We start from the raw sequence: 11654 nt of genomic DNA on the forward strand, positions 1-11654 counted from the left end.
ATGAGATCCCTCTTCTATGAGCTCTCTTGTCGGTGCTTCGGCGTTGATGGGATTCCACAAACTGAACGACCGCTTCAGTCGCTGCGCGTGCTATTGTTCCTTTCATTAAGGCTGTCAACGTTTCCTATGTGAAACTAAATCCAGGCGGTGGTTTGGAGATTGGAGGTGGGTCTCCATTGCGATTATTTCCTAGAGATGTTTATGATGTAGTATGCATTCTCAATGATGCAGTGAACAATTTCCCATAGACGGCGTCAAGCTGATGTAGCAAAAAATTGATATTACCAGAATGGAGAGAATCTGGGTAATTTGTGGAGATTTGGATAGCCGGATTAATACTCGAACTGTTCCAAAGACCGAACTTTGTGGGTTGTTACCTGCATCACAAAGCAAAGTGAATGGCGCCGAGGGTTTCTTGGCGAAGACACTCCGACGCTCAAGTCAGTATTTGCCCAATAAAGGTTCTAGAAAACTAGAGCATGTGACTATAGAGAGCGTACCTTAAGAATGAGAGAACTTGAGCTATTTATTGATAGTCGAAGAGTTTCATGGGTTTGAGCCTCTTATGAGCTTTTAGGAATTTATGGGCCTTGATAAAGTGTCCAAATAAATAACTAAATAATATGGACACAAATGTATTGAGTCGGTGGGCTTAGGCTTGAGAGAAAGTCAAATTGGGTAATAACTCATCACAAAGTATGATTGCACTTTGAACTTCAACATGATCTGAGCTTTCTCCTCGACATCCCCTGTCACGGCTTCATCACCTTGCAGAGCTTCAAGAAGTCCTTGTTGAATCAAGATTGCACGCATCTTGATTCTCCACAACCCGAAATCATTACTGCCGGTGAACTCCTCAATATCGAACTTCATTGTTCCCATCTGAATTTGATTTTCCCCTTTCAAGATTCCCAGCAAAGAAGCCAGTTGTTAGGAAAAATCAATTCAATAACTAGATGAATACAGCAACAATGAAACCAAAATAGAGGCAGAATCTTTGTTGAGAAAGAACAAAATCAATGCAGTATGTAAACTCGATCCACCAATAACAAATTCATAATCGCACAGTCTCTATTTTATAGCTTGATATTGATTGTGTGTTTGTTCTTGGTGGATAAAGTTTACATACTGCGTTGATTTTGTTCTTTCTCAACAAAGATTCTGCCTCTGCTTTGGTTTCATTGTTGTTGTATTCATCTAGTTATTGAATTGATTTTCCTAAAAACGGCTCACATTGGAAGATGGTTAGAAGTGTCTGTCTAGAATGCGCAAATCAGAAAGAAACAGAATCCCATTAACTTCACTTACTTTGGGGCTCTCCCCGGCCATTCGAGAAGGACTTTCAGCCAAGTTCCGAACGAAAGCATCTTGCAGAGAGAAGACCAAATGGTGAGGGACCTCAGAGAAAGCATTTTTCTCTAGGACCTCAAAATCCAAAAAAAAATTGACAAAATTAAACAAACATGTGACTCAACGATTACTAAAAGGACTGGACCACTCAGGACCATCCTTAAAAGACATTTTCAGTAATAATTCAACACAAGAACTGACAAACAATAATTTAAAATGTCGTCTACAAATTTGAACTTCAAACTTCAAATCCCAAGAGGGACTTCCATAAATACCAAGTAAAAGGAAGATGAAGACATTATAAACAAACAACAGGGGTAAATGGGGATTTAAGAAATTGGAGGATAAAGTTGGGTTAAAGACTAAACTAGAAGGGCTAATTTGGTCTAATGAAAATAATGATGATATAATTGGGACTTGGATAAAACTAAATGAATATTTGAACGAATTAATCTCAACTTTCTGCCATGACTTTCGAAGTACTGTATAGTAAATAGTCTAGAAAAATATTTATTGACAATGCAAAGTATTTTCAACAAAAATGAGCTAGTGCTTCGGTATCAAGGCCCCATTAACATTTCTAATCGATAAATATAAATTTCAAAAGGATTAAATTTATTTTAGCTTATGTTCGGATTAATCAAGTTAACTAGAGGAACTCCTTGGTTGATTTATGTTGTTATAATTTAGGATAAATGAACTGATTTCATTCATTTTTGGGGAATACTCTTTGGCTTATTGGAATTAATTTAATGAAGTAATTGAATGAAATGATATATTTTAATCATAAATAGGTATTTTGTCATACGATGTCACGAATATATATTCATAAAGTAGATCGATTTGGTTCATATTTACAATGAAGAGTAAAATTATTGACATAATAAATAATATATTTTCACGAGTTAAATTAATCAAATATATATATCTCACAAAATTAACTCATTAGACAGTTTCATGTTGGTTAAGAGTTTCTAAAGTCCTTTCAAGTTGGATCAATTAGCAAGCATGTAGATGAGTGATGTAGAATAGTTGAGTAATCTACTACACTCTAAAATATGATTTGCTTATGGTAAAAATAAAATAAGATAAAATGATTTGTGTAATATTGTTTCAAAAAACCTTTTTTGAAAAATTGTTTCATCGTTTTAATTTTTAACGTGATGATTTAAAAATATATATTTTTTACATTTCAAGAAGTCAACATTAAAAAAATCATAACTTGTATTTTTAGTTGATGGAATAGGTTTCGAACTTAAAACTTTATCTCGAACTCTTAGAGATTTTTCGAATTGGTAAAAAATTACATCCATCTAGAAATTGATAGTTTTATTTTTATGACTCATAGAAATTCATAGTTTTGTGCTTTATAAGAAGCTGCAAAAGCTCAAGTAATTATTTAGTTCGAAAAAAGTTTGTCCAATAATCCTATTTATAGATTTAATGCTCAAAAATATTGTGTCTCCACAAATTCCTTCTAATATTTTGCCCTTTTTCAAGGGAGACCTCTTTCTCAAAAGCTTATTCAACAAAATATCTTTCCTCCACAAATTTGATTTGATCTCCCAACTTTCCATGCTTTTTCCACAGACAATTCTGCGATAAAAATCTGCTTTTTAAAATTTTTATCGTCTTTTCTGAGAATACAGAATTGTTTCGTGTTCAAAATATTTTGATCTTTATGTACATATTTTTTATAGTCATTCGCATGGATGTTGATGTCAAAGATCCAATCTTTTTTCACGTCCAACTCTAATTGTATGGTCACCTCCGTGTTTGTATGTATATATGTAGTTTATGTTTAATAAATTTGACCGTGAAATCCTCTGGAATCTGTATCCCCTGAGGTTGGAATGGATGCTCTCTTCTTGTTTGTGAAATGTTCCCATTGAAGAGCGTGTTGGCATTCATCACGAGACTTGTCAGTTTTTTATATCCGATTTGAATTCTTTAGTCCCTCTTTTCCATTGTTAAGTTTGTGTCCTGTTGTTTGATTGATTTGACCCAATGGCTTATCATGTTCCCACGAGGTCTCAATCCGTGTCTTCGTCGCAACAGTCTTTGGCTCACAGATTAACAGATGATCCGGTGACGCATAAAACCGCTCAAAGTACAGTCACGAGCGCGTATCAGGCGCATATAGCAGGTTTTTGGCGCAACGTAATGGTATTGTGGAGCAAGAATCTCATGAATCACTCTTTAGCCATATCTGTCGATGGTGTGGAGCATGATCGTGTTTACACGTGCAAAGTTGACCTTAAACCTTGGCATTTTTGGGCCAAGAAAGGTTACAAGACCTTCGAGGTTGATGGCAACCAATTAGAGGTGTATTGGGATATAAGATCAGCAAAGTTTTCAGGCAGCCCTGAGCCCTGCTCGGATTTTTACGTCGCCTTGGTCTCTGAAGAAGAAGTTGTCCTATTATTAGGAGACTACAAGAAGAAGGCCTACAAAAGAACGAAATCGAGACCGGCCCTTGTCGATGCTTTGATGTTTTACAAGAAAGAGCACGTCTTTGGCAAGAAGTCTTTCTCCACGAGGGCAAGATTCGATCAGAGGAAACATGATCACGATATTGTCGTGGAAAGCTCGACCTTAGGGTCTAGAGAACCCGAGATGTGGATTAGCATAGATGGGATTGTGTTGATACACATAAGGAACTTGCAATGGAAATTCAGAGGTAATCAGACTGTGCAAGTCAACAAGCAGCCTGTACAAGTGTTTTGGGATGTGCATGCATGGTTGTTTAGCGATCCTGGATTGAATCATGGGTTGTTCATATTCAAGCCGGGGGCACTCGATGACGGGGATAAAGAGGATAATAGTCGATCCGATGAGAGTGATTGTAGTGCAAATAGCAGGTATTATTCAACTGTCAGTTATTCTAAGGCCTCACAGTTCAGTCTGTTTCTCTATGCTTGGAAGATTGAGTGATAAAAATGCTTGAAAATTCGAGAAAAAGTTATTTAAGCTAAAAAGATGAGATATGTGTGTGATGGGATTTTATCAGAGTTGGAACCCTATTTGTTGCTGATCGTTCTGTCATGTTCTTGAACTTTGTTGCTGGAATTTGCCATTCAAATCATCTGGCCATTATTTGAGAAAAATGATTGCAATTTTGAGAAAAAGTTGTTCAAGGCAGCCATCTTTTCATATTCGAGCTCAAACTTTTCTTAATTTTCTCTCTCGAAACTCAAAAAACAAACTAATTTCAGCTCGACTCAAAATTTTAATTCTACTTCCATCATTAGGCGATTACCAAGCTCTATTGATCATAATGCTCCAAGGTTCTGTTTGATATTGATTCTAGTGAATGAGAAACTAAAAAGTGTTTTCTAAAAGCAATTACAAACATTACCAAAGTTTGGTTTGATTTTGTTTGCTCCTTTAATTTTATCTCTTGCTCTCTCGTAAAAAAAAATCTCTTTTTACTTTTCGTATTTACAGCGAAAATTGATATTTTTTATTTAAAAAGTGATACATTTCCATAATTCGGGTTGGATTAGAGACTTATAATTGTGAGACTCTCATATGACTTTTTATGTTCTGACTATTGTGATAACCAATTAATGAATTTATTTAATCTCTTACAAAGTAACAAACTGAATAATTAGTGCTCAAACTTCGGACTCAAATATGGATAAAGTTTTCGATACGAACGTGATCAGCCAATAAGGGAGCCCAGTTGATGAATCTTTAGACTAATCTGTCTTGGCCCAGTCCATCTAGTTTGGGCTTTGATTTAAGATAAATTCACAATGTGTTCATTCGGGCTTTAGAAATAAGTTTTACTTAATTTGTTCAAAACGTGAATTTTGCTTTTAATGTGCCTAGGGAATACGAACAATAATTTTTACGACAAAGTCGAGTAAAAAAAAATAATGATGGTGATATTTACAATTGAAATAATATATATCTATATATAATAATTTATTATATAATTTTGTCGATCAATGGATTTACCATATTGCCATCCATGATTTAGAAGTGAAGCTCTTGCAGGAAGAGATCTAAGAGCGGCCTCGTTGCTAATTGCTAGTCATAACTCATAGCTTGCAAAATAAAAACTTTTTTTTTTAGTTGGGGAGAAGATTGTTACAATTGGATCTTAACCTGAAAACACGTATTAAATTTAGGATCTTGATGTCAAATAAGCTAAAAGTCATGATCGGCTGCAAAATTACAACTTTGATCCTAAGCAATAGTATATGTAATTTATTACTCAATTTCTATTGAAAGATAACAAATACATACTTCATCGTCATAAAAAAACAATACATATGCAATTTAACAGATTTTTAAAATTGAACGGAGTGTTGACCATATGATTAATTGAAACGAAGCGAGTGAATGACTATAGTGTCCTTGAAAGTTGGAAGTCAATCCCCTTGTAGAGAAGGCCAAATATATATAACGCTAGTCATATATGGCAACTAATCCCTACGGTTACGATGGTTACAATCATGAAAAACCAAGTTGCGTCCCACTTGACAAAGTTGTCAAATAGATGTTGGAAATGTAGTTTGAAGTGGGGCAACATGACCAAAGCACAACCTCTTTTATTTGAATTTTTTGAAGTCAAAATATAATACTTGTGAAGGCATACAATGTATGAGCACATTTTGCTTTTGCACACTTGCAATTCGGTTGCAATTTTGTTCTTCTGAACAATTAAGAATGAAAACCGAAAGATCAAGTGAATGAGTGCTAGCTACATTAATGCATTCAATTGTATGTAACCAATTCTCGTTCCCTACTTGAATTTTTTAAAATTATGTATGTGCGTGAATAGAGATGTACTTGTGCTCGATGGGTCTCAGATGAGAAGTAAAAAAGGGGTCTTTTTGTTGAGATGAGTAACTACATAGTTCAAATTCGTAAATAACAAATACAATAAATAATACACAAATACATCAAAAACAATACATCATATCAATAATAAGTCAATAAATATTTGAAATAATTACATAAATACTACACGTCTAGCTATTTTGGAGGTGAAAATATTTATCAAAACTGTATAATCTAGTCGTCGAATCATTTCTTTGCCAATCGACAATATACCTAGTATTAGTCTATCTTTTGACATTGTTGATTGAAGATAATTTTTTATTAATTAACTTCAACTTCGGGATACATTTTTCTACTCATTATATTGTTATAATGATAGGGTCAACTCACTCTTTAACTTCTCCAAATTTAACAAAAAACCAAAGTATTTTAACATTGTTCACGTTAGTTAAATCGAACTTAAAGAGAAGATCGAGCTTGATCGATTATAAACAAAAAAAAAAATATTCAAATTGATCCTCTTTTATATAATATTGGGATACTTGTTTTTTTAGATTATTTTAGTGGGTTACTAACTCGTATATATATACACACTCTCACACGCTGGCGCCTGGCTTAGTGGATAATAGCGATTTAGGTGTATGAAATTTCTATACATGATAGTGTTGTTATACACAAAAAAAAATAAATAAATAAATAAAACCAAAGCATCTATGGTGGTATATGGAAATCAATAGCATCAGCCGTTATGAGTCTGCAGCTCAAAATCATAAACAAATTAAAGATATTTTTTTAATTAAAAAAATGGAAGCTAAACAATTTACGAACTCCAAGGGTATGCACGAGGATATTGGGTGGTGAGGTTTGCGCAGAAACCCCCAAAAAAACAAGAATAAAACATGTGCTTAGCAATAAGGATTTTGGATTTGGGAGGGGTGAATTTCAAGACCCACGCCTTGGATTGAATCAAGGAGACAGGACCACTGACTAAATAATGCACACACTACATTATTACATTATTAAGAGAATGTTTTTTTGCTTTGATTAGTGTGATGATCTTAATTTAACAACTGCTTGTTAAGATCTCCAAGAAAATATTGGGTTAAGGACAAAAGGAATATGATTAAACAATTCTAGCTCAACAACATAAAAGTGGGAAAAACTTTCTTGCCCCTAACTTGACCTAATTATCCATGTGCCATGTGGCATAAATAGTATAACAAAAACTCATAATTGAGCTAATTTTGTGAGATTAGTCTCCGTCGCACTTATATAGATCTGTGAGATAATTTAAAAAATGACCTACTTAAATAGTATATTGGGCATCACTTGGCTTGTGGGATTTGATGATGATGGATGAGTCATGAAAGAATAAATTGAAACATAAAGATAACATATTTATTTTTAACTCTAACTATTATAAAACTTGAATCAAAGTGGTTGATGCAAAGATGTTTAATCTCATACTTCTTTCTCACCAAGAGGTGCCTTAAACACATAACTAGAATATTTTGAGGGTTAACTTTGAAATTCTTCAAAAATAAAGTTATATATAAAAATCTCCTTATATATCTATTACTATTTAATAAAGTGATAGCATGTTATAATAACTGTTTTTGGTATTTTAAGTGAATTTCTAAAATTAACCTCCACCTAATAAAATAATTTTTAAAAATAAATGTGCAATTCAATTGATTTGCAGATTTTGAAAATTAACTCTCACCATGTGTTTAACTGTTTGAGATTGTTTTTAATAATAATAATAATAATAACAACAACTATTACATATATTTTTTATCTTCTAAAATGTAGTTTAATAATACATATTAATACAAACACACGCAATGCGTGTGTAAGTGGCTAGTATTCATAAAATATGACTACTACTCTGCTTGTAATAGCATATTATGAGTGAACGCATTGTATGTGCCAGAATTAATAAACTGATGGAAGCATTTTATTAGAGAAAATTGGACCTCAGATCTTAGACCTTTAAGTTTTTTGATGAAATTGATATTTTATTTTTAATACATATTTAGTGATGAGGTTAAGATAGATTTCAAATCCATACAATAGAATATAACGGACAAAATTGAGTTAAGGGGAATTAATACTCATGAAGTTAGAAGGGTCTTTCTTTCATTATTGGGAATCAATAATTATTCCTACTATGAGATGTATTAACACGTGATGTTTAGATTGTCAAACAATTGAAAATGTTGAAATGCATTCTTATCATCAACTAAAACTTTTATTATAACGAAAAGTTATTGACTATTGATCTTACAACTGATATCAAAGTTAGTTATTCGATTTTAATGGATTATAAAATATGTTATTAATTTTGAAGGATTGTTAAGAAACAATAATTATCCTAGTGAAAGAACAATTGACACAAGACGCGCTAAAGATTATATAGTTTACAAAATTTGAGATGATTTTTATGAGGCATAACTTATGGATAAAGAAACAGAGAAAAAAATTATGTGAAAAGGCATATTTAAAGTAGGCGTGCCACTTTTCAGCGCTTGCATTGTGGTCATCATCATTACACTCATCATTAAGAGATGCCGCACAACTTTAATCAAAGAACAAGAAAATGATGACTTCATAATATAAATCTTCAACTTTTGAGCAAATAAAAGTTAGATTTTGTTGATCAAATGATGATAACTAATCATGAATCTGAAAAGTCAGAGTTAATGACACCATTCATGTCCAAGTACACTTGACACATACAAAAAAAAAAAAAAAAATTCAACAATACACTATATTTCAAGAACGAACCCTTGAAAATCTTGAAATCAACTCTCAGGTTGGTGGATAATATTTGGGTTTTGGATAGTAAATTGTGGTGGTTGCTGCATGGCGAATGGGTAGTTTACAAATGGTGAAAATGAAAAATTTGTATTGAAAATGTCATTGTTGTGGCCTAATGCTTCAAGGGCTTTGATCTGTGACCTCAAAAACCTGAGGTAATTGGCAGCTTCGTCAAGCATGGAAGCAGTATCCATTTTACTCCCACCGGGGACAAGCCTCTGTAGAACCCTTATTTTCTCACTGATTCTTTCCCTCCTCTGCCTCGCAGCCACCGTCTGCGGATCGTTGGATATCTTGACGTTCTTCCTCTTGGGTCTCTCCACGTTTTCCACCCCGAAATTAACCGGCCTAAAAGCTGCCGCGCGGTAGATCATCTCTTTCATCTGCGCAATGGCCTCCGAGTCAGGCTCGTCTGGAGACGACACGGATGAGGAAGCTTTCTGGAAGTTGATGTTGGACGATGAAGAAACGGGGCGTTTTGAAGTAGTAGTGGGGTTGTGTTGGAGGTGGTCTGGTGAAATGAGATCAAGATTTTGGTGGTGCTTGCTTTCCAATCTCCTTCTTTTGGAGGCGGCATAAGTCTCTTCATATAATCTGGACTGGCCACGAATATCATTTTCGGATATCCGCGAAAGTGTCTCTTCATCTGATGATAACAACGCGGTTGATGGGACGGATTTGACAGGAGTAGACTCGAACTTCCATGATGGTTGTTTAGTGGCATTAGACTCGTATTTTGGGAAAGAAACTATGCCACCTTTGCCAGTGTTTGATGATGCTAAGGCCAGTGCTGGTGGGACTGATTTGACAGCATCAAGATTTCTAGTAAAATTCCATATATTCTTGCAATCTGAGAAGATCATCGAAATTCCGTCGTCCTCCACGGAGGCGTTGTCCGCCTGGCTGTTGGACGTGGAGAGTAAGCACTCGAGGGATTCCACGTTCGACGACATTCCAGGCGCATCCTGCAGGATCAGGCCATTCTGTGGGTTCATTGAGATCAATTCTTGGTTTTGACACGAGGAGTTCCATTGTGAGATGATGTTGTGGCTTTGAAACTGTTCCATTGGATTAATGTATACATTTCCTGAAACGCTATTCATCTTGCCACTGCCATAGAGAATGGTGTTTGAATCAAACTTCATCAAGTTTTCATCATGTTCTCCATTGCGCCAATCGAGATTTTCCATCAGGTGGAGAGAAAACAACAACAACAAAACAAAAAAAAAAGGAGCAAAAATCCCTTCTACCCTGAAAATCCATGAAAATTTTGTGTCATATCCGAAATTCAAGAAAACAGGAAATTAAAGTCCATACAAGAGAAACTAGTGGTGAAACTGAACGAATATGTGCATGAAATTTTTGAATATTTCTTTCAACTTCACAGAAAACGAAGATTACCTTGTTTATTCCGATGCCCTTTTCAAGAATCTACGATTGGAGTTGAGGAAAATAAACTCCGAAAAAAATAAATTTGAACTGGAAAAAATGGAAATTTTACGTAGAAATACCAGCAGTTTCAAATGGAATTAAACTGAAAGAAAGTTGAAGAAAACAGCCATTGCTAACGTCAGATTCAGCTGCAAAGTTTTGTCCATCACCAAAATCGAGACAAAACAGAATTCAATGTAACTGCTCGATTGCTTCGCATAGATAAAAAAGCCAAACAACAGAGAATTAATCGAGAAGAAAAAGAAAGAAAGAAATTGTATTCAACTCCAAAAATATGTATATGAACCTTAATTTTGCTATTCAGAAGCAAAGCAGAATAGGATTGAAATATAGGTAGGCATACGTGCTTATATAGAAAAGATGAAAAAAAGAGGTTCATTTTTTTATATATATATGCAAAAGAAATTGAACATGTTAAATTATTAAGCAAAGATATTAATAAAATATTCATAGTTTTTGTTACAAGTGTTGACAGTTGACATGATATATGCAATTTGTTTGAAAAATATTTTCGCTTTTTTATTAGTAATTATATAGTAACTAGATTTAGTTGGGTAAAATTAATTAATGCGTTCAAAATTAAAACTTATGTTCAAAAAATTATATATTATAAGGTCGACTTCTATGCTAATCCCACTGAAAAAGGATAAGTAAAAACAAATTTAAGAAAATTGAGAAAAGAGGGTGATAGGATGCAGAGAATTTGCAATTTAATTAATTGTTTAGTACACTAATTTTAATTATAATAATTTATAAATTCATAAGTACGGACAAATGTTTGTTAATAATTTTAAGAATTTTATTAAGTGAAAGCAGAGGTTGTCTAACTTGTTAAAATTGGATCTTGTAAGTTAATTTCATTGGAGCTAGTGCTAACGTGACATCGAACATGTCAGTAAATTTTATGATGTCATTTAGCATTTTTGGGCATCAAGAAAACGTTTTCTAACGAAAAAAAATTATAGAACTTATAAAACTCGAGTTTAACCAATTATAGAGGACATAAAATAAAGCTTATATGACTTCAAGTGGTTTTATTTTAATGGAATGATGGAAAATAATAAGATAAATGGTGTAGGTGAAAGAAGGATAATGCTACATGTACACAGAGTGTTACACGTTGGGTTACACATTGCACTTGAAATTATATGATTATCCTACATGCATTTTTGAAAGATTTTTTTCCAAATAAAGTGCAAGGATAATTATATAATTTCAAGTGCAATATGTAATCCAACGTG

The 11654-nt window shown here is 33.6% G+C and overlaps 2 protein-coding genes across 3 annotated transcripts; one reads left to right on the top strand and one right to left on the bottom strand.

The window, feature by feature from the left end:
- Positions 1 to 2834: 2834 nt before the first annotated feature.
- On the top strand, positions 2835 to 4476 carry LOC140884357 (uncharacterized). The gene has a single exon (XM_073291091.1). The coding sequence runs from the start codon at positions 3358 to 3360 to the stop codon at positions 4282 to 4284; it is 927 nt and encodes a 308-aa protein (XP_073147192.1). The 5' UTR covers positions 2835 to 3357; the 3' UTR covers positions 4285 to 4476.
- A 4446-nt stretch (positions 4477 to 8922) lies between these two features.
- LOC140884490 (transcription factor bHLH87) lies at positions 8923 to 10742 on the bottom strand. 2 transcript variants are annotated; one of them, XM_073291264.1, is made up of 2 exons: positions 10700 to 10742; positions 8923 to 10604 (listed from the first exon to the last, which is right to left on the bottom strand). In XM_073291264.1, exon 2 carries the CDS (start codon positions 10149 to 10151, stop codon positions 8946 to 8948), a length of 1206 nt encoding a protein of 401 aa, XP_073147365.1. In that variant the 5' UTR covers positions 10152 to 10604; positions 10700 to 10742; the 3' UTR covers positions 8923 to 8945. The 2 variants fall into 2 exon arrangements, with proteins under 2 accessions (XP_073147365.1, XP_073147364.1); XM_073291263.1 differs by having other exon boundaries at positions 8923 to 10212; positions 10363 to 10709.
- Between the last annotated feature and the right edge of the window lie 912 nt (positions 10743 to 11654).

The sequence above is a fragment of the Henckelia pumila genome, chromosome 2 (assembly GCF_033568475.1).
Source record: "Henckelia pumila isolate YLH828 chromosome 2, ASM3356847v2, whole genome shotgun sequence".
NCBI lineage: Eukaryota > Viridiplantae > Streptophyta > Magnoliopsida > Lamiales > Gesneriaceae > Henckelia > Henckelia pumila.